The sequence below is a fragment of the Poecile atricapillus genome, chromosome Z (assembly GCF_030490865.1).
Source record: "Poecile atricapillus isolate bPoeAtr1 chromosome Z, bPoeAtr1.hap1, whole genome shotgun sequence".
In the NCBI taxonomy this organism is placed as follows: domain Eukaryota; kingdom Metazoa; phylum Chordata; class Aves; order Passeriformes; family Paridae; genus Poecile; species Poecile atricapillus.
In genome coordinates, this window is record NC_081289.1 from 108762649 (window position 1) to 108790496 (window position 27848).

General features: G+C 36.0%; 1 protein-coding gene across 1 annotated transcript in view; it reads left to right on the plus strand.

Moving 5' to 3' along the window:
• Positions 1–27848, plus strand: part of FRMD3 (FERM domain containing 3) — a 139727-nt gene that overhangs the window by 60659 nt on the left and 51220 nt on the right. Inside the window, exons 2-4 of the mRNA XM_058827388.1 lie at positions 5676–5780; positions 18334–18376; positions 27011–27089. Of these exons, the coding sequence (XP_058683371.1) occupies positions 5676–5780; positions 18334–18376; positions 27011–27089 (227 nt within the window). The remainder of the gene's footprint in view (positions 1–5675; positions 5781–18333; positions 18377–27010; positions 27090–27848) is intronic.

Below are 27848 nucleotides of genomic sequence, written 5' to 3' on the forward strand. Positions count from 1 at the left end.
GGCCCTATCCTGAACTGTGGAATAACTGTTGATGCAATGGAAGATGTGTGCCTGTTGGGATTCAAGTTATTTCTAATATGAAAAGCCTAGAAGAAAGATAATCTTATGACTGGTGGAGGATGTCCAAAGAAAAGTCAAAAATGTAAGATGTGGCAGCTGAAGATGCAGTTTAGCTATTTTCCTTTTTATAACTATTGTTAGGTATTATCAACAGAACTATCTTATTCAGTGGGTATTCAGTGCTTTTTTCTTTTTTCTTTTTTTTTTTTTCCTTGGAGTTTCCATTCTGTGGTTCTGTTATGATTGTTCTTTAATACATGTATTTAATTCTTTTACATGCATAGAACTTCAAAATACGTTGCAGCCCAAGGAAAATAAGCACACAGAATCAAAGAGTATGCTTGCCTTGCCTGAGAGCCTGACTTTCCATTAATTTGTTTCATTGTGCTTTGTTTGTTGTATTGATAATTTTTTATTGGTTTGGTTTTTTTCTATTTTTTTTTTTTTTTCACATGGCTTTATGCGTAAGGAAGCATTTAAGTACATGACCAGCTTTACACACAGGGTCACTGATGGGAGCTGTTCACACAAGTAAAGACACTTATAGGATGAGGATTGAAATCCCCAGTACAAATAAATACTGTGTTTATGACTCTGCACACTTCTTAATAATGTCAGTGGCTTCCTGACAGAGATAAGCACAGCTGGCAAGACTTCAGTGGTTAGATAACAGAGCAGAAACATTGTGTTTAATCTGCTTGTGACTCTTGCTCTTCCTTGTGACGACATTCAGATAAATACACACAGAACTCCACAGTGAAGCAAATGCAAATAGGGAAAACATTTCACTGGATGTAAGTTCTTAAACTGCTGTAAGGAATTTTCCTCTCACTTTTCAGATTTGTGGAACAGTCACAAAGGTTTTGTGGTCTCATTTTACATTATTGGAGAATTGTTAAATCTGTAGAACAAGTTACACTCTCTTGCTTTTTAGGTTGCATCATGATAGTTGAAATAAAAAAATAAATCCCCAAAGCAAGCATGAGATGAGGATAATGTGTTAATGTGGGGATAATGCTAAAGAACAACAAAGATTGTTGTTTGGATTAGTTTCTGTATACCAGAGAAATTACCAAGTAATTAGGTTATTCAGTCATAAATTTGCAGAGTTGCAGAAATGGAAACTGTAATAGGGGTGTCTGGTAGGGAAAATGAAGCATTTCTCCAGTTTATTACTTGGTTCCTAGAGAAAAGGAACAAACTCAGGTTGCCCTGTGAGTCCATTAATGGAAGACTGTGATCATGTTTTCATATCTTGTTGGAGTAGAGAACATCCCCTGTTTTGCTTAATTCTTTTGCCACAGCTGCAAATTCAGTTTGATACATATTTAGTTTTTTGATCCAGCTTAAAAAGCAGTGTTTAACAGTTATTTGCAAACTGACCTTGTGTGTTCGGGGATTTTGTCATTTACATGGCTTTATATCCATTGCATATGTGTTGGGGTTTGTTGTGGGATTTCAGTGGTATTAAGGTCAGATATTCAAATACAGCCTTAGGAAAAACATACTCATCTTGTCTGTGCCTATTTATCTAAATGAATCAGGAAGTCATTCCTCAAATTATTTATAGAAATCTCCAAATTTTTGTTTTGAGTGTGTGGAATATCATTTATCATTACATTATATACATATAATATATACATGTATTATATACATATACATTATAGGACTTTGCTTAAAGCCATTGCATGGGTTACAAAAATCTGAAGGAAAATATTTCTCATTTGTGATAGACAAATGTATTTGAATTAATAGATTTAGGAAAAAGTGGCTAATTTAATGGTATTCTTTCATTGAAAACAATGTATTGATTATAACTCAGGACATTTCATATCTCTCACAGACTTTTCTGACTCTTTTCCTGCCTGCATATATCTTCTTTAATGGACAATAATTGATGACTTCGGAGCGAACTGTTGTATAATTCTCAAGATTTGACCTGTGAAAATTTTAAATGTACGACTTGATTTTTACTTTCAGATTAGTGTTGTTTGTGGCTGAAATTCTACAGTGGTGTTTGAAATAATGGCTTTCTTTATAATACAATTTTTTCATGTTCTGATAAACATTCTAAAATGTAATATAAAATTCTTTTTCAGAATTGCTGCAAAGTACTTTTTTCATATAGAAGCATTTAAGGATTGTTTTTGTTTGTTTTCTTTTTTTTAAGGATCACTTAATTGGAAAGCTGTATGGCAACTGTCTGAAATTTCAGACAATGTTTTATGTTCATTATTCTCTGACCCAAATCCATTCCTCTGCTCTATTGTGAATGACTAGCTGTTCTTAATTTATGTTATCCAGATTCTCTCACAAATCAGAATGAAATTTGGTTTTAATATATAATAGAATTCTTTTGTAGCATGGTAATATGTAGCAATGTGCAATAAATAAAAAATAAATCATTATATTCTAAAGCTCAGAAGAATGTGAAGCATTGTTAGAGAAATAACAAAATGTTTATATATGTTGTTTTCAGAAAATAAAAATAGCTGCCATTGCTTATTCCTCTCATCATATAATCTATTACGAATTAGGACTTGACGTGCTGTGTGCCAGATCAATTATTTCCCTCCGTGTATCAATTAAGACCTGTTTGTTTTCAAAAATTTCAGATGTCTAGAAGGCTTTAATAGTGTAACATTTACAATTTCATATGAGGGCTCTCACTACATTATGTACGTGCTGAATTAGCCCACTTCTGTGCAACTTGAATATTTTTTAAAATGAAATGAAGAGGGTATACTAACCAAGGGTGAAGTTATCAACTAGTCCCTTCTATTTATTGATGGCTTAAAGATTGCTAGAGCGTGAATCTAGCTTAGAGGCTTTTTGCTCTTTTTTGTATGGTTTGTTTCCGTCATCTATTTTCCAAGGAAGAAAACTAGGGCATCAATTCCTTTTAGAAGCAGAACGTTGTTGCTGGATTTATAAACATTATGTGTGCTACACCCTTTCATCAGTTTCTTCAGGAATTCAGAAATTTGTGATTATTTAGGTGACTGAAGCAAAGGGCTTTTAAAATTCAAAGATTAGAATGTGAAACCCTAGTAGTTTATTGTAGGAGTTTGTATTACTGACTGTTCTTCCAGTAACACCTTTTAATGCTGTCACATGAAAATATGGATAGTCTGGTTTTCTCATTTCCAATGTTTTAAAAAATGGATTTAGTTTGTACTCTGTTGCCGGTGAAACCTGTTTTCGTGTTTGATTGTACCTGAGTCATCTAACAGCTTATTATTCTATAATAGCTTGTTATTTCCCAGTCCTATTTAATTTGCTGCAGATTCGTTTTAAACTGTATGCAACTTAAATGTCACATCTATCTTTATAACTTTTCCTACTGCCTTTGTAATGAAATGTCACCATGCAATTTTGTCAATATTTCGATGGTCTCTCATAGTGATAAAACTTTCCAGACACAAGTTTTTAAGTTAGAAAGCAGTTAATTAAAATATGACTGCGTAAGTGTTGACCTTTTTTTTGTTAGCCAGAGGGAGAGTGACACTTTTCCTTTTGTATTTTTAAGACTTTGATAGGGCTTTTCCTTTTGAGGAAGTGTTCTCTTTGTTGTCTCCAGAAAGCCCATACCTGTAACTGGGTAGAGCACAAAAAAAGTCAGTGAATGTGTTAACCACTCCTAACAATAAACAAGTTGATTTTTAATTGTCTTGAGGCTGGAAGGAAGCAATTACAGAAGGAAACCTGTTGCATCTAGGTTACGTGGGAAAAGATAATGCAGGGTGCAAAGCACGAGGTTTCATGAGCACAAACCGAACAGACAAATTGTATTAGCATCCTTTGACAATGGCTGCTTAAAAATAGGGAAACAAATTATGGAAACACCAAGTGCAGACAAGGCAAAGAGGAGTGTATGGGAGAGTACAGGACTTAAATTTATAGAAAGTGGAGACAGAGAGGAGTAGGGGAAGCAGGTGGCTTACACAGTAGCATTTGAAACAGAGGCGCCCACATCAAGGAAAAAGAAATCTGTAGATAAATTAGCAATTCCATTGTGGCTGGAAGGGAATTTGGGAGGAGAGGTGGTCCCAATGACAGGCTGGTTATGTCCACAGAAGCCTCAGCATATGGAAGGGCAATGCATCTCCCTGTCAGGGCCTTAACTGAGGATGTTTTTATTTAGTTATCTGTTGAGTGATAGAAACCAAAAGACAAGCAAATGTATCTACATGAGTATCTCTTATTAATTGAAAAGATATGAGAAAAAAAAAATAGTTCACAGATTGTATTATTTTCTAAGTCTCCAGTCTTGAAGCACGTCTCATTTTTCCTGTGGGAAGCAGTAGGTCTCACCAGACAGTGTTGGTGCCTGGGCCATCGCTTCCTTTGCCCTTTAGAGTGTGACCTCTGACAGGTCATGGTGCTGGTTTTAGCTCAACTGCTTCTGTGCAAAATGAAGATGCAATACCTAGCCTTGTAAAGTACCATGAGAAATATAGATGCTATCTCTTCAATTTTGCTTGCCATGCTCTTTAAGGCTTAAAATGCCTTTTAACTTCTTAAAAAAAAAGTTTGAACAAGGCATAACATTTAAGTTTTCAGGGAGTAGTTTGGAGAAGAACAATTAAGTATTATTTTTATATAAAATAATTTCATGTCCTTTGTAGTTTCTATTCAGTAGATATTGAAGATCTTAATACAAATTGTTTCATGTCAGCAAAGGGTAGACATTCACTACCTGGTCCACAGCAGAGGCGTCTCAGTGCAAGACCAGGGTAGACACACAGAGGGGAAAAAAAATGCAGAGACCTGACATCATGGTGCAATGAAGCACCTTTGTCTGCTTGGAGTGAACTGTTTTAAGAAAACAGCTCTAGCCCCGTGCTAAAAATGACACAAATCACATTTCAGAAAAAACCCAACATGGACCTTCACATTAGCTGGGTCACAAGAAATGTGGAAACTCACATAGAATCTCCGTATTAGGCATCAGGTAAAGGAGAATAGACACACAGTCTTGAGATTGAAGAAAACAGAAAGAAAGAATGAGATTGTTAGCTTGTGTGTGACATGTCATGTGTGACAGTAAGATTTGATAAGGCCATAGTTACCCAGTGACAACACAAAGATGAAAACCTCTCTTTCATTCATTTGGGCATTTTTTCTTTGTACTGTAGGTCTGACTTAATTGAGGGGACTAAGGATCAGATCTCTCTTGCTGTGGGCACTGTGTAAAGATCCAGTAGAATACTCACATTCAGATCTGCTTTCAAATTTGGGGAATAAAAAAAAATACGGTGTTTTGAAATTCTATATGTAAATGAGTGTCTGCTATGCCATTATAACATCTGTGGAAATGTGATTGCTAGTAGTATATTAAGACATATAAATTTGTAGCCATTAGAGCAGCTTGAGTTTTCCTGAAGTAGCAGTAATAATTATATTTTCTTAACCAATGTGTTTATGTGCAGGGAGTGTATTGATCCTTAATCTCTTGAATGTTTTAGAGAAGATAAGCAGTTAAATCCTTGTCCTCATCTGAATAACAATAAATTTCATTCAAAAGTGCCATTTTCCTTGACACTTTGCATAGATTTTTAGACAGCAAATTCAGAATACTCAACATAATGTATAATTTCTTTATCTTTTTACAGAGGGAAACCAAAGGTCAGTTTCTTATAGATCACATCTGCAACTATTACAGCTTGCTGGAAAAAGACTATTTTGGCATTCGATATGTTGACCCTGAGAAGCAGAGGGTATGTATATAATCTCTGACTAAATTTGCTTTTAAGTAAAGTTAACTGATTTTTTTTTTTTTTAATTAGCATGTAAGTTCTAATGCAAAGCTATGTATCTCTGAGTATTTGTACTTGGGCTGTAATCTGTCTGTAGAGGTTCCTCAAGTGGCATTTTAAAATTAATTTTCCCTTCACTTCATCTATTTATATTATTGTTATATTACGATATATTCTGATCTGTGTAGTTGTGGACACTTAAACTAGAAAAGAATATATAGGCATGACTCAGAGTCAGTACAGAGCAGCTCTAGGCTCTGACAGTGCACTGGAATTTGGGATTTTTAGTTTTCTCTTAGTGCATGATTTTTGGGATATGCAAGAAGAAATTTTATTATTTTTATTAGGTAAAAGCAGTTATTCTGTTTCACCCATCACAGAGTGCATGGACTTCAAATCTGTGATACAGAAAACAGATGTGATTTGTCAAGCTTCGGGGCATTCGTCAGGTTAATCTTCCCTATAACCATCTTTGCATTTCTGCAATCAAAATTCTCAGGCCTGTGTTTTTGGTATTTTTGTGTACAGTAATTAGTCATCTTTCCTAGGTGTTAGGTGGTTCTGCAGGTTGTATTTATAGGTGACTTGCTACTGCTACCCCCTGTGTGGCGTCAGATGACTTTTACTGTGTGAGAGTAGGAGCAAATGGTCAACACAGGAAGCAGAAGTCCTCAGATGCTGAAATTCAGAACTGCATCTTCACCATGTTGTCCTGCTGGTCTCAATATTAGGACTTAGATATGTGACTTTAAAAGTCTTGGGTACATATAATGGCATTTAATCTCTGGGAACGATTACCAGTTTGAAGCTGCTGTTATTGAAGAGGGAAAAAAAGAATTTGGCTGGTTATCTCTTGCTACACCTTAATTAATTTAGTCAAAAATCACTGGAATTTAGGTATCACCATCAGGTCAACCTTACAGAATTGCAAAAGTTTTGCAAAGCTACACCAAATAGTTTCCATGCATACCCCTTTTAAAGTAAAAATAATTATCAGTTAGTCTGATTAGTGTTCTTAATGCTTCACAATCATAAACATTATAAAGATGTTCATCTGTTTGGAATTGATAGGAAAATTAGGTGGAGCAATGGATTGGTCTATAATTAAATAAGATGTAATAAACATTTATTTCTGTTGGGCATTTCTCAGACATTCACTCAAAATAGCTACAGAAAAATTATTTTACTTAACTGAAATAAAGACAGTCTTTTAAATAAAATCTAGGGTTTTTTGTCAGAATACTTTAAAATAGTGATACTTCAGGAAAAACTCCAAGATCCCAAACCCATTGTGATGCTCGTTATATCATACCATATGTGGTTCCCATGTTTCAAAGAGCTGTTAGCTATATTTTTACTAAATTGTTAGATAATGGTCTTATCCATCTTGGCTGTGCAGTTGTTGTTTTACATCTTGTAGTATAACTAATTTAGTGCTAGGTTTATGGAAAATCTTCCGTACAGAAGCTAAAATTTTCTCTTACTTAGCAGCACAAGAAAATGTGAAAAAAAAAATAATTACGTTCTTACCTAAAAAAACATGTGTTTTCATTTCCCTTTGTATCCCACAGCTAGATAATATTGTTGCCATCCTATGTAGAATGGTGGCTTGTATCAGCTGGTCCACTCTTCAGTTGGATTTTGTTAAACAGATTTACCAAACTTACATTTTCCATATGTGCATTTTTTAGTGCTGATTTATAATTGCTGTTGTGATTTCAAGCATATTGATAACTTTCCTAATTGGATATTATTTCTTTATTTTAAATTCTGTCATGTATTAGGACATGATTTATATGGGACCCCTCTTTGGACAGACTTAAATGCTTTGATGATAAGTTGAAAGCAGCATACATTCTTCTCTTATGTTACCATTCATCAAAATAAGCTATTTTTTTATTCAGTGCCTTATTTTGTCATGAACACCTTCCGGAAAGTCAAAGAATTCCTTACTTCTGCACTCTAGCAATGATGTGAATATATAATAACCCAGACACTCCCACACAGCTCCAGGTTTTGCTACCTCATTGTTACTGCAAAAAGTTAGCTCTGTCCTGGCCAAAACCAGGACAGCTCAGTAAAAAACTAAGGAAATTATGGTTTTGAATTTGTGAGGCATGTGGCAGTTTTCCTCACTGTTTTTTATTTTAGCAGTTTTGGGTTTAGATGCCTGGAATTCATCTAACAATACACCATCAGTAGTTGTCTAGGTATGTGTTTGAAGAGATAAGCTATAGCAAGTATAAAATATGGTGGGGTCACAGGAGAAATGTCAGATGATTGTAGCCGCTGTACAGATGAGAGTACTTACAGTTCTGTAGAAGAAATTTTCGAAGCTCTGTGCAATAAGTGTACTTGTAATTTGGTAGAAGAAATTTCCAAGATTCAGTGGAATTCTTACAGGTCCCAACCAAGGAGAAAGGGAGATGTGTTTCCTGCAGTACCTTATTAGGCCTTGGTGAGCTGTGTCACAAAACACATCTACAGTAGCCCAGTAGGTGGATTTCAGCAGCAGCTTCTTTCTGAATGTAAACCTTATGGTTTGACCAAGCACAATTACTCTGAAGGAAAGCAATAGTTCATGCTATACCAGCTAATAACGTGTGTCACAATGTACTTCAGTGCCCCAGAGGCAAATAAAGTGATGTGGAAAAATGAATAAAATTAATATTAACTAATATGGTTTTAGTGCATGACGTGGCTATGGTAAAATACAACAAATTGTTTGCCGCTTAGGACAAATATCATTCGACTCTAATGAGACCTCAGCTGCTCTGGTCTAGATACCTGTATTCAAGAAAGATCAACTTAACTGAAGAAGGAAAGAGGAAAGGAGTATAAGAAATATAAAAAGAGTGGAGAGCTTGTTTATGAAATGATTTTAAGAAGGGCATACCCTTTTTGTGTAGGAAACAGGCTAGAAAAATGGGCTATACCTGCGTCAGAGTGTAAAATAGATAGAAAAGAAAGTTTAGGCAAGGGAGGTGGTTCTTAAGGTAGTGAGAGCTGCACTGTCTGAGACAGTCCTAATGGAGGCAGTGGGGGAAAATCTTTCACCAGGTTGGTAAATAAACTTAGTGGAATTCTCCATAATTTTATGGAAGGAGTTTGTATTAAATTTTGGCACAGATAGAGACTAGGCACCATCTTCTGACTGTTCTTTCAAACAACATGTAAGCTGAAACAAGAAAGCATAACTTTTTTTTAGGAGAGTTATCATTGACTCTGATGTACACAGCACACAATGGATGTTGCTTTGTCAAATTTCTTGGAAATGCTAAATGCCTCTTTTGCAGTATTTTATATGCTGAAGAATTTTATGTTTGACCACATGGTCTCTGTGTTTGCACAGAAAGGGCTGTATCAATGGTTCCAAATGAAACTGCCAAAATCATGCATTTAACTCTGGCTTTTTTTGAATTATTCTTGATTTTTTTTTTAATAGTTAAACTATATTAAAAAATAGTATATAATTATGTAGTGTACATACACACAAACACACAGACACACACAAAGACACACAAAGACACACGCACACACACACACACATATATATATATGAAATATTATGCAGATTTACTTCTGCTGGCATTTAGTCTAGTAGTGATGCTTGTCTCCATTTTATTAAGACCTCATTTTTTTTTGTGCAAAGGTTTCATAGTTGCTCTGAAAGCTTATTTGCAATCCTTTTGTGTTGTAATGAAGGGGCTCAAGCAGGCAAAAATACCAGCTTTAGTTCATCCAAAATGTCTTCTAAATGTAGAGTATGCTACTGAAATGTAGTATTTTGACTTAGGAATATCAAAATATTTGACTGAGTTTGAGAGTTTTAAAAAATAATTGTTTCAATATTTCAGATGATTAAAATTAAATGTTTCAAGATTTATGTTTAGAATATTAAGAATTTTTGATTGTGTAAAAAATGTAGAAAATTGAGCTAATTGTCTTATGTCAGAAAGAAATTTTGAAATGTGGGAAAACAGCTGGTGTTTTTATAGATTATTTTTCAAGTAAGTAATAATATATATTTTTTTTCTCCCCAACCCCACTTTTATAATAATCCTTTTCTCCTTCATAAATAAACATGTGTGTATATTTTGGCAATACTTAAACTTAAAAAAATTTTCTATAGTTTTTCATATTCTATTCCAGACCCAAAAAAACCCCCCAAACTTTGGATGATACTCTTAACAGAAGGCAGCATTGTATCTTCTTTTATGACTTTAAGTCTATGGGAGAGTAACAGTGTCAATAAAATCAAACTGAACTAGCAATTTAAAATCCTATGTTCTCCATCATGCTGTATCTTTTAGCATTACATTTGAATGTTCCTTTGGGGAAACTTTGCCTTAATGTAGATTCAAAAATATCAGTGGTGTACTAATAGTATGCAGTAAATTGTAGTATGCAATTTTATGTCTAACGGTACTGGAACAAAGGAATTCCTAGTGTTCATATATTAACTGTTGACTTTTTCATGTGGATTTCTGAGAAAATTTGTGGGATCACATTGCCTTTCTCCCTGACTCTAAACTGTAGTAATATTTGAAGCTACTTTTGGTCAAATTTAACCACAGCAGTGATCATCCCTCTGCCCTGCCTCTGGTGAGGCCACACATAGTCCTGTGTTCATTCTGGGCCCTTTTAAAAGGACAGAAGGGCAACAAGGCTCGTGAAAGGACTAAAAAATGTGTCTTATGAGGAATGGCTGAGGGATCAGGGCTTGCCAGAGCAGACCTCATCACCCTCCACAACTGCCTGAAAGGAGGGTGTAGTGAGGTGGGGGCTGGTCTCTACTGTGCCTGCAGTGAGAGGACCGGAGGAAATGGCTGAGACAGGGGAGATTCAGACCAGTTACTAGGAAATTCTTTTTCACTATTACGGTGGTCAGGAAGTAGGTTTCCCTGGGAGGTGGTGGAGTCCCAATCCCTAGAGGTGCTCAGGAGGAGTCTGGGTCTGTTGCTGGGTGGTGTGGTTTAGTGATTTAAGGGTTACAGTGGTAATGCTGCATGAACGATGGGACTGGACAATGTTAAAGGTGATGCCTTGACGATTTTATGATTCTATATAGTTCTCAAGTTTTAAGTTCCTATATATAAGTTCATGAAGATAAGCTGACAGATTGGTGGATAAAACCCTATTATTTTCTTACTGATGAAAACACTGAAGGTCAAACCCAACCCAGGAAATCTCAAGAGAGTAAAGAGAGGTACACTGTAAGAATCCAAAAACCATCATTCGTAGCTCGTACTTTTTAACAGTTTCAAATAGGAACCATGCCTGGATGAGCTGTTACTGATTCTTCTACTCAAGGAACTATTCCTGGTACCTTTTCATATACTAGATGCTATATTAAGGCCAATTGTCACACTCTCACACTTGTGGAAATGCAGAATGGCTAATTTTGTGCCAGATACCCTGGGTTTATTGAGCAACTTCTTTGTATTTTTTGGGCTGGTATGAGATGAGAATGTAATGATATAGTGAAACTGCTGTTCAGCATCTTCTCAAGAGTGGATTTCTTGTTGAAAGACGCTATTGTACTTGAGCACAAGGGGAGATTAAACAGAAAGATGTTAGTGTGGTAAAATATTGTCTTTAAGTCCCTTCAGAAGGGCACCTGAGCAATGATTTAAACTTGGAAATGCTTCTTTAATTTATTTTTTTTTCACTCACAGTGGATCAGTCTAAGCACATGCTTGTGATTTTGTTTTTGCGTGTGGAAGTATGAGGTGGTAATTAGACAGAAATACCTTGGAGCTACCTGTGGAGTAGATTTGAAGTGTCATGAAAAGGCTTTGTAGGACCCTGAAGCAACTGTGAAGTCTTACCTGTCACTGTGGAGATGTTTGAAATTGTAATCACCCTTGAACATTAAGTTGCTTTGTCATGTGGGTGTGCTGCAGGGCTGTCTGGGAGCAGCAGAGCAGTGCAATGGTTCTAGCTGTATGGCAGTATGGAAAGAAAACTTTCAAATTAGTGAAACTACTGTGAGTACATTCCCTCTATGCAGCTGATCCTGAATGGTAGCTTTGAGTACACTGGGATTTTCTGACTTCCTCAGAGCACAGAGCCTGGTTTGGTGCTTTGATAGAAAGATGACGCTGGACACTATGGATTTGTTGGCCTGCCTGCTAATTTTCCCTTAAAAAGCTGTTGCAGATACAATTCTCATTTTGCTTTCAAGCTTAAATATGGTGAAAATTTGGTGCAGCTGATCTCTGCTTTAGCAAGAGCAGCTATTTAATAATGTTTCTGAAGACATGTACCTAGTCCCACATGAGAGTGGTGAAGGTTGGCAGAAAGACACATCAGAAAACCTGCAACCTCAGTTTAATGGAGTTACGTTTTTGTGTAAGGAGTTGCAATATTCCATACAGTTAAGAGAAGAGATATGTTTGGGAGATCTCCAGTCCCTGTGAAGGGGTAGAACAGAAGTATTACAGGCAGAACCCTAGAGTGACTGAGCCATAGGTTAATAAAAATCTTAGTCCTTATCCATGCATATGAACTTCTGCTCCAGGACAGAGTTATCACTAAACTTACTGTGTTTGCATGAACTCAATGCTTGCTGTGTGCAGTCCAGATTATGCCAGTTCAAAAAAAAAAAAAATAGTAGTACTGGAAAAGGAACAAAGAAGGCTGTGAGAACTATATTTAATAGAAATAGATTTCATCCAGGGGTGGACTAGACAAGAATAATATGGCTAGGAAAAGAGGTGAGTGACAGAGAATTAATTAATAAGAGAGAGTCAGAGAGTAAGCAAAAGTGAATGAGAGAGAAAGATGTAAAATAATTTGGAGAAGGTGATCAGGGAAAAGTTGCCCTCTAATTCTCAGAACTGAAACATTCTAAAGAAAACTAAATATAAAGTCACTGTTTTTGAGAAATAGTTTTTAGAAATTCATAGGCAGTAATAAAAATCATTGTGGCTGTCAAGTATCAGAAAGAAGTGTTAAAAATGGGGATTTGGACAAATTGGCAAAAGCCTACAAAGATTTACAAACAAATTTTAATGGAGGCTGTGTGGAAAAAGCCCACTGAGCGCAATGGGAGCTACTGCTCTTGTTCTTTTTCTAAGTGCTTACCTCTGACCATTTTCAGAGACTAAGTGCTGAGTTAAAAGGCACCATGCTTTTACTGGTAGAGTTGCATTTATGTACTAACAAAAATTTGACAGAGATTAATAGTAGTGTGGAAAGAATATATACACTTAATATATACACTTAATATATACACTTAATTCAGCAGAAATATTACTAACTAAATGTCTTGTGTCAAGATTAGTATACTTATAAACTAAATAATTTTGCAAGATATATTGATAAAAACAAAGATTTTTTCCCATCAGTTGAGAACCTGTTGCCTGTGAGAATGTGGTGGCTCATGCATACATCAATATATGCAAATTTTATGGCCAGATGTTCAAATGATGTAGAGACTATGAATATTCAGCTACTCCAACAAACAGCAGTGATAATTAGCAAATTTATTTAATAAACTCCAGTTCAGAATCATACAAATGGTGATTCTGTTGCAGTGTATGTGACTACTCTTTTGGGACCAGATAAAGATTTGTGGTAGCAATGGTAGTTTGTTTCTTCCTCATTAGCATGCCACTAAATAGCATCGGTGCCCTGATTTTGGAAAAAAAAACAGAGGAGCAGCTCTTTTGCTACAGTAGAACAATGTCAATATTCTTGATATAAAAGTTCTTGAAACCATGAGAAAATTTTATTTGCCTTAGGGCATGAAGAAGGAGACTCACATAATGCCCTGGGCCCTTTGGCATCTCTTATATCTCTATGGCGTGGACACCTAATTACTTCCCCTGTCTAAGCTTCCATGAGCTTCAGATTTCTTTTTCTTTTTTTTTTTTTTTTTGGTGGGTGATAACCCCATGCAAGTCACTTCTTTGAAGTTAAAGCAAATTTACCTTGATTTTGCTCTTCATTCAAGGGAAAGATTAGATACACATTTTCAAGATTAATGTAGGGTGGAGTTTTAAATAAAATTAATTATTTTTTTACTTTTCTAGCAGTGTTCCATATACCATTCTTCTGCCCTTTTCTGTCAATTAAAATAAGTTTCCAAATCCAGCCCTCACCTGAAACATTTTTGTAAAACCTGCAGGTTCTTCTGATTCTGTTTTACTGTATGCACACCCAAGCACTTGGCTAAGTATTGCTTGCTGAGCAAAATTTAAGTATTCATGATATTTGGCCACTTCCAGTTGCCCCTTATTAACTGCTTCTCTTGCAAACATAGGGACTTAATCAAAAGCCTCTTGGCTTGGAAGAGGTAAGAGACTTTGCTTTGAGGGTGATGAAGCACTGGAACAGGTTGCCCAGAGAACGTATAGATGGTCCATCCCTGGGACTGTTCAATGCCAGGGTAGATGGAACTGAGCAACCTGGTCTTGTGACAGGTATCTCTGTCAATGGCATGGGAGGTGGAACAAAATAGTCATTAAAGTCCCTTTCAACCCAGGCCATTCCATAATTCTATCACTCTTTCATTTTTCCTCACAGCTTCTTATTTTAAAACTCTTAACCCTGTGTTGAATCAAGACCAAGCTCAGTCTTCTCAGACCTTCTCAGTGACTGGCTTTAAATTGGTTTTAAACAGGTTGAAACAGATTGAAGTGTTTTTACTAAAAGCATATCAGTGCTTGTGGTGTTGGCTTTGTAGAATGGTGCTTCTGTCCTTGCAGGGTGTCCCTGTTTGTCCTGATCTTTTGCTGTGAAAGCTGATAGCACATCAGCTGCTCAGTATTTGTGGGTAAGCAAGAACACACCTGGCCTCGCTAATGACTACTCAGCGCCGTTTAAGGGCTGATCAGAGGTGAAGGCTCTATTTACGAAGTAAAAATTGTACTACTCTGAAACACAGCATACGATAGCAATGAAATATTAGAAGGCTCAGCATATTTTAGGATCCCAACACCAAAAGTGATATCCATGATAGTTTGCTTACGCACCACTGGCACTCGAAGTACCAAGACTTGTTAGCTCTCCCATGACTGACCTTCAAGATTTCTGTGTATCTTTTTCTCTCCCTTTTGTTTTCTGTGAAGGCATCTGTCTGATCACTGAGATACCCAGCAGTTACTGAAACCTCTTTTAGCAAACAGATTAGAAATCAGTAGTGCTGAACATGAATCTCTTCTCAGGATGCTTGGCAATGTGTTAGCAGGATTAGAATCAAAGGCTTTTCTTCCCCATTGGGCAGCAACCATGTTGCTAACATATTTTCAATGAAACAAGAAGTTCAGCCCCTGAAAGGAGTGATTTCTGGTGATTGTTAAGTACTTTCACACATGAAGCCAAGCTGGTTTGAGGGTGTAGGCCATCCTTCAATTAAAGCAGCCTTTGTGGACTACAGTGTCAAATACATGAGACAGAAATGAAACTGTTTAAAATTGCTGGAGTTTTTTTCTCTCCCTGATTTGCACACTAGGAAAGAAATAAAAGATTCTTGTCTCTAGTTAAAGTTTTATATCTGAATAGTTTTGTTTGGGTGTTTTTTATTAGTCTTATCAAGTACAATAAGGGGCACAATAACTCTTTACAATGAAGAGTTGACAACATCTGTGAACTGTTCTTGCAAGGCAATATTTGTGGTCTACATATTAATGACATTCTTTTGCAGCTGAACATTTAAAATATTTCTAAAATTTATCTTGACAAGCTAACTAAAAATGTTATATTTTCCTTTCACCTATTTTTTTTTCAGGAAAATTGTTTAAAAAATATTACTACATGAAAAAAGCATTTTGGAAAACCAAATTCTTTTCAATTTAAAGTTTCTGCAGAAACAGTTTGATTAATTTACAGGAACCTTAATCTCCTCCTAACTATAACAGCTAATTAATCATGGAATAAATATAGCTTGGATACTGTATAGCAGAGATGAGGCACAGGTATTAATTATTAATAGTCCATGCTGTAAGCCTGAAAGATAAGTACTCAAGGGAAAATCTTTCCTAAAACTCAAATTGAAATATGCAAACAAATGTAGGGGTGGCTATTTCCAGAAGTATTAGCAATGACTAGGTGTTTATCTTCCCCTGACAGTCAAAGAGCATTAAGCATCTAATTGCTGTGTCTTTGAAAGTCTCCACAAATTATAAAGTAACTCCTCAGTTTTCTGGAAGATTCAGCTGAATTGTGTACACATTTGCAATCTTCCACCAACAGAAGGTCACAATAGAAATCTGAGCTTGTAGAAACTGCCTGCCAGTTCCATGACCTCCATGTGAAAGCCTAGATTGCTTAATTGCTTGGTGTCTTCTCAATCTGTTTTTAACCCATGAAGGTCAGGTCTTAGTGAAACATATTTGATTTTGGATGTGTTAGGTAAATCTGCATTCCTGGGGGTTTGAGGAATTTCATCCATGTCTCCCCCCTTTCATTATTCACATGGTTGGTATGAGGGTTTCATATTTGCCAATTGGCTTTTTTTAACTCTGACTGTTCTGTTATAATAGGTTAATTAACTTGTTCGGGCAGTTCTAGATGCTGATCTGGTCTGTGCTGATATTCTAGACGGGTATTTTAAAAAGGAATACTAAGAAAATTGTGTTGTGTTTCTGGTAGACAAGAATAGTGAATACTTTCAGTTTCCTGGGAGCAGTGCAGCATGGGGACTGTCCAAGTCCCGCTTTGCTGTCTGAATCTTTATCTAGGACTGGCCTGATCCTGGTGGATATGGGGTGGGTCTGTGAAGAGGATAAGGAAAGTCCACTTGTATATCTATGTGTGTCTTGACTGGTTTCCTATCCATGAATTCATTCTAGATTATGTATCTATAAACCACTGCAGACTGTATAAGATTTCTTAAATCAGATTGTCTTTACCTTTTTATGAGCGACTCTCAGCCCCCATTATTCAGAGTGAAACATATAAATAATTTATATGTATGATCTAAAAAAAGAATGAAATGAGCTAGATATTTCTGGTAAGTCAGTGAAACCGTCATTGCTGATTCACTTATGTTTCTTTCATCTTTTCTCCTAAAAAAAAGAGACACTGGGAAAATGGAATAGGTAAAGAGGTAAAGAGATGTTGGAGGGTTGCTGTTTTGCTGTGGCTGTTGTTTGAAGTTTGAAGGTGTTGGGTTTTTGTTTTGTTTGTAGCAGGGCTCCATTGTCTCTCAGTGATAAGTGACCTTCAAATACAAATTTGTTGCAGAGCTTATCGCCAATACTACTGTAAACTATATGTGTATAAGTTTCTGAGCAACCATAGAAAGAACATAAAGCACAGATATTTGAAAATGTTCTTTCCAAAGTATTTGTTTTATCAAAAGTTCTCTTTCAGGAAACTAATTTAGGGTTATCCTGACTTCATCTGAATTAAAATGTCAGAATTTTTAAAGTAATAATGTTCTGTCAGTTATTAACAACTACAAAATATCTACACCTGGCCTTTCTCTGCGGTAGAATTATTAATGGTTATGTGGATAAATGGTAGCTTATGTAGGATATTTTATGTATTATGTATGGTTTAATAAATGTTAGGTATTCTTTTTGCTGTTGACCAAAGGGGTTTAGAGCTAGAACGAAAGGGTTAAAAATGAAACCCCTTAGTGCAAGGCCTTCCAGTGTTGAGTATGCTTATTAAAACTGAATGCTGTGCTTTTTGACCAGCTGCTTCCACAGCACAAATCTCATTTTACTGTGGAGATTTTTGCTTACATGAAAAATATTAATACAAAAGGTGCTGGCTGTGGTCAGAAGTGGCTCTTGAATATCAGCATGTTCTTTTGTCTGACAAAACATCCTCCTGAGCAGGTCAGCTAGTGCTAGCAGGGGATATGCTAAGCCTCTTAACTAAAATGTGAGCCTAACTTTTGGTTACAGAAGCACCTGAGTATTTTTTCTAATTTAAAAAATATGAAACTTTTCCTGCCAAAAGCATCTTTTCCAGTGAAGTTATGCACCTACTGATAAGCATCTGTGCCTCTCTGCTTTATATTAGCTGTCTGTATTGTGGACATTTCCTGGAAAAGTGCAATCTTTTTCCCTTGAGATTTTTAGTTATTGCCAGAAGAGAACAATAACTTGTGTCCTGTTAGTTTTGCCTGAGGATATAGTACTTAGACATTCTTCAGTTCTAAGAAATGTAGAAGACAACACTAATGAGGAGACAGTGCTAAAGTTTCTGAATAATCTGTCCTACTGTCTGATATGACCATTCTTCTGGAAAAAAAAATGGCTGCAAGTATGAGACTAAAATGTCTACTGCTAGCTGAGGACTATAACCTATCCCCTTCAAATGTGTCTTTGAAATATCTGTCTTATTTATATCTCAAGTACATCTATTTTATAGGCATTGGTGATATCAAGAATGTTTATGCAGTATAATTCCAGTATGGAGGTGCTTTTCTCATTTATGTTTTCTCAGTGAAACAAAACTCCTACTTCTCATTTTTGGTACCTTATACATTTACAAGGCTATTTTTGTCTACTGTGATCCATATTAACCTCTGCTCTCTGCTTTGTCTTTCCAGCACTGGCTTGAGCCCAACAAGTCCATCTTCAAGCAAATGAAATGTAAGTCTTGAAAGCTTATGTTTTTAAACTGATTTTTAAATAACTGAGGGTTTTCTTGTGCTTCCATGCAGTAATTCAGAATAAGTTTCATTTGTTTCTCAGTGAAAACAGGTCCTTCATGTTAGCACATGAAGGAGTCCTGAACACTCCATGCTACCCAATCTTACCATCTTTCTTCTGTACATCAAAAGGTTTTCCTTACTGCTCATGGCTAGAGCCAGAGGCCAGCAGACATGGGGTGACAGATCTGGTTGGAAGATGTATGAACCAGGATGTTCCAGCTCTCATTTTCAGACAGATACAATCAGCCACTGAGAAATGGCAATGAAAATGGAGCATGGCAATTGCTTATGGGTCTTTTCTGGTTTTCCTTCTTTCTGCTGCCCCTTGCCTTCTGAAAATGCAAAGCATTGGCTTGAGATCATTGTTACTGTCCAGCAAACTCAAGCACTGTGGGCTAAGTGGTGAGCTTTCTGCCACAGGTGAAGGGTAAAGGAGGAATGAACATAAGATCAGTATTTTTAAAAGTGTCTTTAAAACAGGAATGTATTATTTTAATTATCTGTTTGAAATGTTACTGTCGGACCTATGGTTTCCATTAAATAGTCCAACTCTGAAGACTTCTTTGGGAAACAGAACTGCTATGGTACTCAGTCTCTTATATCCAGCAGCAGAAGACAGTTTATTTGGCAGTTCTGGAGAACTGACGGGGTATAAGTTGTGTCTTGGCCATTATCTATCTAGCTTGCTAGCTAGCTAACTACACACCCACCCACCTACCTACCTACCTTAGGAAATAAAGGAGAATTTTATCCTCATATTGGTTGCATACAGCTGTGTACAGTTTGCAGTTTTAAGCATAAGTACAAGGAACTTTTTTGTGTGGGAGATAATGTATTTGCTTGAAAATGTGGTGAGGCTTAAGAGATTGTCTAATGTGCAAAACCAGTTAATACTGGATGTTGACTGCACTATATGGAATACTTCAAGGAATTCTTCCATTAATGCAGCCATACTGCAATATATGCATGCATGTGTATATATGCAAACACACATGTATCTGGCATATTCACTGTGAACTCCTATATGTAGTGTTTATCTGGCTGAAGTAATATCCAGTAATATAATTAAGTTCAAAAATATCAGATTAGAACTAAGTTGTGCTCCTCAGAAATCCTAGTAAAGGAAGAAAAGAAGGAAGAACAGAGAAATTGTAAAAATTGTAAATGTTCTTAATCTCTTGCTTCCTTCCAATGTGTTATCAAAAGTAGAACAGTTTCCTGAATGTATGTTCTGGCATGCATTTGTGTCACTGCTTTTACCCAAAAAAGCATACGGGCTCATTCCTCTTGTGCACTTTGCATAGCAACACATGCAGGGGCTCTGCCAACAGATGTGCTGAGAATGTTTTTACTTATTCAAAACAACCTTTCCTGCATATAGATGGTGCCTAGATGTGATAGATGGTAGTCCATGAATTCTGTAGATTTAGTGATTTCATGGCCTCATCAGAGGATTTCTGTGTTTTTTGTGATAGAATCCTAATCAAAACTCTAAAAAATAAATGAATACATACCAAAAAAGCAAAATAAAATGCAACTAGCATGAGGTTGTTTATCATGGTGAAGTGGTCTTTAGAGCCAAAGAGAATGAGATGCTAACAAAGGATTTTTTTAACCAGCCTTAGATTTAGGACACAGAAGTTGAATTAACTATATTGTTGGCAACTTATGTTCAAAAATAGTAGTGTAAGTTAACTTTCTCTTATATCACAAAAGAAGGACTTTAGTCCCTACAGTAACCCTTTAAGGAAAAAAAATAAAGCTATGTATATATATTTTGTACATGTGTAGAACCCATGAAAATTATGGTGCCAGAGGTTTCAAGGACATTTTTGTATGAATTTGGTATCAAGAACCTTTAGATTTATTTTTCTAAAAATAGGCTATATTAATGTATAAAATCAAACAATTTCTAAAGGAGCAAGGTTAACTCATATTTGATCTAAAAATACTTAGTTTACTATAAAAAGATTTAGACTCAGAAGAAGAAATTATTGATACTCATTTGCAAAACATCCCAGTCAGAGGTGGCACAAGTGAGAACTGAAATTAGTAGAAGGTGGAAAGTCTAAAAACTGAAGCAATGAAGTGACTGTTTAATAGCACATGTGTTATGTAAACATGACTTCTGGGAGAAATGATGGCAGAAAGCTATTCACAGTGACTGTACTAGATGGATGTTTCCTTTTCTTTCTTTGCATTAAGGAATTCAGAAAAAAAGGAATAATTTTCTCTGATAATACTAATGACTCAAAAACTTCTAAAACCAGTTGAATGCTTAAATTTACATAGAATTGTGAAGCACTTGCATAAGTGCAGAAAAATTTCAAAAATGCTGTGTTCTTGAGCTCAGCTGCCATTTGTGGGGAGCTTCCTTATCCTCCAGCACAGCAGCAAGTTTTTCAATCTGTTTATTCATGCAGCTCAATACTGGCAAATATTTGAAGCAGAAAAAGTTTGACTAGTTGAAGTATTCTAGTATACTTTTTAGTAGGTGCTACTTTTCATGGACCTCAGTAGTATATTAATCATTCAGGCATAATCCCTCTATATAGTCAGGTTGTACAGAACTCACAATCTGGCAACAATGCATTTCTGTCTGTGGAACACAATGTTGTGTCTTTGAAGGTCTGAAGTGTCCATAGGATCTTGTGTGATGTGCTACAGTTTTAATTTCTTTGGCTTTAGAAAAAATTACTTTAAGTTCATACTTAGCAACATTGAATACAACAGGAAGAATCTTCTAAAATGTTTTCTATTTTGTCTTATTACATATGAAACTATATTTAAATGTGTTCTGGTACCACACAAAAGAATGAAGGCATGGTATCTGTTTTGTCTCACCATTTACCTTTGTGTTTTCCATTATCATTGTAATGTTTGTGTTTTAATGTGATGTGTAAAGTCTAGGTCCTCAGCCATTTTTATCACTAATTTTGCCTGAGAAGGAAAAACTTAGTTTCTGAGAAGTGTCCTGAACCACTGCCAGTCTTGTTTGTACAGATTGAAGCCAGTTGGTGACCCATGATCAGCAGCTGCCAGCAGTGTGTTTCCGAGGGTGTGATGGAAACCTCTCTGGAAGGTTGCTTAAGGAAGCTGTATCTTTGTGGCTCAGGATACAGAAATTCTAAAAGAAATTTTTCTGTTCTTGTTTTGCATGTTTTTGTGTATAGTGGTACAGATACTGGCAGTAAAGTTCTCTGTTTGGCAGTCTTACATTTTTTGTTGTTTATTTTCTGTCTAGGAATATTATGGTGTAAAACCTGAGTCACATCAGCACTAATGTTTAAATAAAGATTTTTCCCATGCACTTTTTCTCTTGCTGTTTTTTGATTAATTTCAAAGATTATTCTGCATAGTAATATGCAGCTCTCCTATAACCTGCTTGATGGGAAATACCCAAATACATGGATTTTGTTCGTGATGACAGTGGAACAGAATCATTTCTGTTGCTCTGATGTGCAGGAGTTCTAAATTCCCATGCTTTTCCTGCTGACTTGCATAACTGAAAGAGCATAGGTTTAGATTACATGTTAGGGAAAAATTCTTTACTGTGGGGGTGGTGAGGCACTGGAACATGTTGCTCAGAAAGACAGTAGGTATCCTGTCGTTGGAGGTGTTCCAAGGCAGGTTGGAACCTGGTCTAGTGCAAGTTGTTCCTGCCCATGGCAGAAGTGCTGATCATCAACTAGATAATCTTTAAGGTCTCTTCAAACCCAAACCACTCTATGATTCTGTGATCTAAAAGAATAATGCTAAAAGGATGTTCTCCTGTGTCAGGTCATAGGAATTTTTCAATTACTTTTTGTGATCTCTAGGATGCTGTCCTAAAACCTGAAAGGAGGTGGAATGAACCAGGGAGTTGCAGTAGAAATGTAAAGAAAAATTTAATCAAATATGAGATTCATAAATGCATGTACAATGAGAACAGGAATTTTGTGTGGTCCTTCAGGCACTAATCTGAATGCTGTGTATTCTATGATCCCAACAAAGATTTAATAACAGCATTTTAAGCTTTATTATTCATTATTTTAAGCTTGATAAAAATCCACCTTGCCCTGTCTTGTTCTGTAAATAGAGTGCAATGTGGGAGACCACTAATTTGAGATTTATGATAGATCAGGTAGCCCTTATGCATAGAAACACTAAGTAATGTTCTGCTCAGCAGAAGAAATGAGAAAAATGCTCAGCAAGGAATATGGATAAACAGCTGATTCGTCTGGAAAGGGAACAGGTATATGGAAACAACTGTGTATGTCTTAATAGTGCCCCAGAGATGCTTCTGCAGAACTAGTGAACATGAAGACTATTTGAGTGTAATATTTTCTCTTGATTGTTTGTTTGTTTCTTAAATTTCACTAACTTTTTGTAGGATAGTGTAATTCAGAGAACATGTAACGTCAAGGAGAAATGAAGAAAGTTTTCTGCATTGTTGCATTCTCAGGACTACGAAGATAATTTTAACATCTTTTGCCTTTCAGTATCCAGCTGTACTTCATGTTTAATATAAAAAAACCCAACACTGCCAGTGCAGTGCATTAGAGAAGGTAGCATTTGTGCTTTGTGAAAAGGAGATAGTGAAAAACAAACCTTTTGGAAAGTGTCAGCTGAGAATCTCCCATCTTTCTCTATTTGGTTGACACATGTAAAATTTCAATCAAGTTTTTCAACAGCTTTTAAAAGCTATTTTAATCTTTTGTTGTGTTGTGGTTTAACCCCAACCAGCAACCCAGCCCCATGCAGCTGCTTACTCAGTCCCCCACCGTCAGGATCAGGGAGAGAACGGTAAAAGTTGGAAAACTCTTGGTTTAAGACAAAGACAATTTGATAGGGAAAGGAAAAGCACACAGAAGCAAAGCAAAACAAGGGATTCATTCAGTCCTTCCCATGGGCAGGCAGGTGTTCAGCCATCTCCAGGACAGCAGGGCCCCACCACATATAACAGTGACTTGGGAAGACATTTACTCCAAAAGTCTCCCCTTCCTCTTTCTTCCTTCTGCTTTATATCCTGAATATGATGACATGTCATCTGGCATTTGATATGGCATCCTTTGATCAGTTGGAGTCACCTGTCCTGTCTGTGTCTCCTCCCAACTTTCCATGCACTCACAGTCTCCTAACTAGGGTGTCAGTATGAAAAACATCTCTGTATTATATAACCCTGTGTTCAGCATAAATCCAAAACACAACCCCATAACAGCCACTGCAAAGAAAATTAACTCTACCCCAGCCAAAACTAGCACATATCAATATTTTCCTCTTTTTTTCAGATTCTTTGTCTATGGAGAAAATGGTAATATGAATGTGTGTAAATTTTTGTAGACTGCTTAAAAATAGTTCATGTGAGACTCAGTCCCTTAGTTACTGATGTCTGTACCAAGGGAAGCATCTCCCATATGTCTCTTTGTTCTGGTCATGGTGTTGTAGGTCTGGGTGTACTTGAGGGCAATTCTTCCTGTTTGATGTACATAGAATGCTGTATCTTACTTAAATGTAAGTGAAATAGACTTAAAAAACATACAACCAGTTTCCCAGAAAACTATGCTTTGTATGTAACTCCTTCATGAGTGTTTAGGTCATGACTGGTTTCAGCATTCAGCATAACTTAAATTATTTTATTTGTACTTTTTCCTTCACCTCTTAAGTACTATTAGCATATAAACTGGCAAAATAATGGCTCTGTTTCAATGGAGTTTGCTGTCAATACTATTCTCCACACTAAAGTCCTTTGAAATTATTGTAATTGTGAATGTTTTTTAGTGAGAAAGTGAACTCTAATGGTAGAAAATTGTGTCAGAGCCTTGGGCATTTCGCTATGCCAGCTGCTCCTTATCTGAGACACAAAGGACCTTCTGAAAGAAAAGGCTTTTAAGAAACAGCTATTAAAAACTGATTATGTGCTTGCTAGTTTTGTGCTGATGAAATGTACTTCTGAAAATTCTGCTTTGTTTTGGGAACGTTTCTTGTTAAAGTTTCCACTTTAATATGTAAGTGGTCAAAAGCAATTTTACTTTCAAAGAATTGAGAAATTATCTGGCTTGACAATCATGTTTCTTGAGCTGATAACATTCAATGCCTATCTTGGTTTCTGCTATGAGAAACCAAAGACAGAACATGAAGTCGTCACATGCATTTCCCCAGTGCAGTAAAATCTGTAAGACAAAGGCTTTGCTTAATGTTTACATATCATCAAATGTCTCTTTGGAAGAACATTATCTTTAAAATTAAGATGGAGAGTAAATTGGATAGCTTTTGGGATTTCCCTCCTTACCCATTGAAATGTTCATTGTGGCTGGTTTTCCAATTGAGAATAAGATCAGAAGAAGAGGATCTCCTTCTGTAATTGCAGGGAACCTTCTTATCTCTAGAGATGAATTAGATGGATAGGTTCATATTATTTTTACCATTTCAAATTTCAAGTTGTTTTTTTTTCCATTCCTGCACAGCAATACAGAAAGGATCTTGGCTTAGCAAGCTGCAGCAGACTTCTATAGTAATGCTGCACTGCTGAGGAGGAATATTGTTACAGGAGCCTGAGTCTAGAAAAAGATTTGCAAAATAGGCTTTAAACTTCCTTGACAAATCTCCTGCATGTCCTGTGTATTGGTGTGCACTTCTGTCACATACTGTTCTTCTGCTACAAGTAAAACATTTCCTACTTTAACCTTTCATATGAATGTGAGCTATTTTTATAGTGCTGTGTGTGCTTTCATTTCCTCACTGTGATACTCTTTGCATACAGGTGAGATGATACTTTTATGTGATTACCACATACTGCCAGAATGTGATCTTCCACTATAACTTTTTTTTTTCTTAATTTTTACCACAGAAGAATTTAATTTTTTTTTTATTGACACCTGGAAAATTGGGTAAAATTCAGTGCATTTTTGTGGTCTTGCAGTAGGCTTGTATTTGCTAGGGCCCTGAAGAAACATGTATTAGCTATTTTTATATCTTCATCGCTATTTCCAAACAACTTCTAAATCTGCCAAAACATTTAAAAGTCTTTAAAAGCACAGGTTTTCCTCCATTGCTTGGTTTTAACATGGCTATTTAGGAGTGACAGAGCCATTTAAGATGACTTTAGTTCTGCTTTGTCTAGGCAACACGAGTCCTTAGTGAGTTTCTGCATGGCTGCTTTCCTTTCTGGGACAGTGAATTCACTTTACCTTCTACTTTGCTGTTACAGGGCAGGGAAGACATAACAAAGTCTTCTGCTTTACAGACTGTTTCCAGTCACTGTAAGACAATGCTGCAGTCACATCTAAGACAGCAAAAACCACAGAAAACAGACTGAGTGTTTTCTAGCCTTCAGAAGGCTACTCCAGATTTGAAAAGTGTGAAAGGTCAAACCATCTCTGGAGAAAAATTAAGGCTTTTTTTTTTTTCTTCATTTCCTCTTAATTTCTATTTTTTATTGATTATTTGATATTTTTCTTTTCCTGTACTTTTCATATTTTCATTGCCATCCCTTCTGAAATTCCTCCTTGTGTCTTAAATGAATAGTTATTTAAACAAGGGAAAAAAAGTGAAATCAGCAGATTTGTTGAGGTTGACTGTATGTAAAATAAGTCCAATGTGAGATTTTGAAAGAGGAAAATATTCCTATACCTTCAAGAAGAGTTGAGCCTTCCAAAAGATACCAGATATAACAAAAGATTTAATGCATTTTTATTTTCTGTTGCTGTTGTACATCACATGGAACTGTGTGATATGCAGAGATGTGTTTCTGGAACACTGCACCATACAGGTAAATACTGCAGTCAGAGTAGCTTGAAGACTACTATGATTGTTGAACTAATTGCAACATGAATTTTATACAAGCCTATGAACTAGCAAGCTTAAGAACGCGGTTGAGTCAAATATTCTGGTAGCTTACCAATTATTGTTATAATTTACAATTTAAAAAAGTAATTATTGATTTCACCTGGTGGTGTCTTTTATTTCCTCTGTATTTTTTTTTCTGTATTGTTTTGCTCTTTTCTTCTGCCTTCCCTTTTCCTGCTGTAAAAGCACCATCTCTTCAATGTTTTGGAAATTTAAAATTGACCACATACATTGAGAATATACCAAGACCAAAATATTTTAAAACTAGCTAGAATATTATAGATCTGCACTTTGCTCTGAATGAAAGTGCCTAAGAGGCACTGAGTGCAAAACTGAATTATTTCTTCTTGTTGTGATTCTTTCCTCTTTCTCCTGTCCTTTTACCCCTTTCCTCTCTCTTTTTCCCCTCTTTCTTTTCTATTGACAAGATTGTAGGTCAGGCCTGGTATTGATACCATTGCTCAGAGTTAGGTATTATAATCTTATTAAATACTGGGAGCAGAAATATTTCAACTGTCTTTACTTGCATTAACTAAACAGTTTCTTCAATTTTGTAGTATTATTGCTTACCGCTTATCATTTGCCAAAAAAGACCACCCCAAAATAAAGCATATGTAATAATGCTCTTGTTTGAATCTCTGCCTATACTAACCATTAGTAAGAATCTTTAAGGCCACTCCTGCAGAGTGACTTAAGGAGTGTTTGTTTGCTACTCTTCTCATGCTTTTTCTTTATAATGTTTCAGCTCATCCACCATACACCATGTGCTTTAGAGTGAAATTCTACCCACATGAACCCTTGAAGATTAAAGAAGAGCTCACCAGGTATTTTTTGGTTTTTTGTTTGTTTGTTCGTTTGGTTTTTGGTTTGGGTTTTTTTTTGGTTTTTTTTTTTTTTTTTTTTTTGCTTTGTTTTGGTTCCTTTTTTTCGTCTCTGCATTTAATGTGCATTGTTAACAAGTTCAAGAAAATGCAGATTGTTGTGTAGGGTAGGGTTCTCACTATTTCTGATAAAATTAGCCTAGGCTGACATTTGAAATACTGCAATACAATTTTTTAAGATGTTTAAAGGAACTTTTCTATAACATGCAGACAAGTAGTTATGCTACACAAGAACTTTCAAAAAATGAAGCAATAACTGGGCAAAATTTATCCTGGTTCTTTCCCTGGAAGGGATAAGTCCCCTCCCCTCCCCTCCCCTCCCCTCCCCTCCCCTTCCCTCTTTCTTTCCCTTTATCTCTTTCTTTCAATTTTTTTTTCCCCTTCCCCTGAAATAATCTAGGAAGTTTAATTCAGCCCCATTTCAACAGGTTTATGTGTAGTCTCACTTAATTCTCTCTTGGGTGTATCTTTAGGATCACAAATAAGATATCTTTTCAAAGTAATGACAGACCTTTAACAAACTGATGTAGAGATGCAATAAATTCCTATTTTCCAAGTACAGCTGCTCTGGAGGGTAAGGATTCTTGCTGCATATGTTGGGATTTTGAAAATTATGCTGTGAAAACAGAGTTGTACAACAGCTGAGTTGTACTTAATGAATGGAAGCTTTGTCCTTCCTACTGGTAATTGTGAATATTCTGT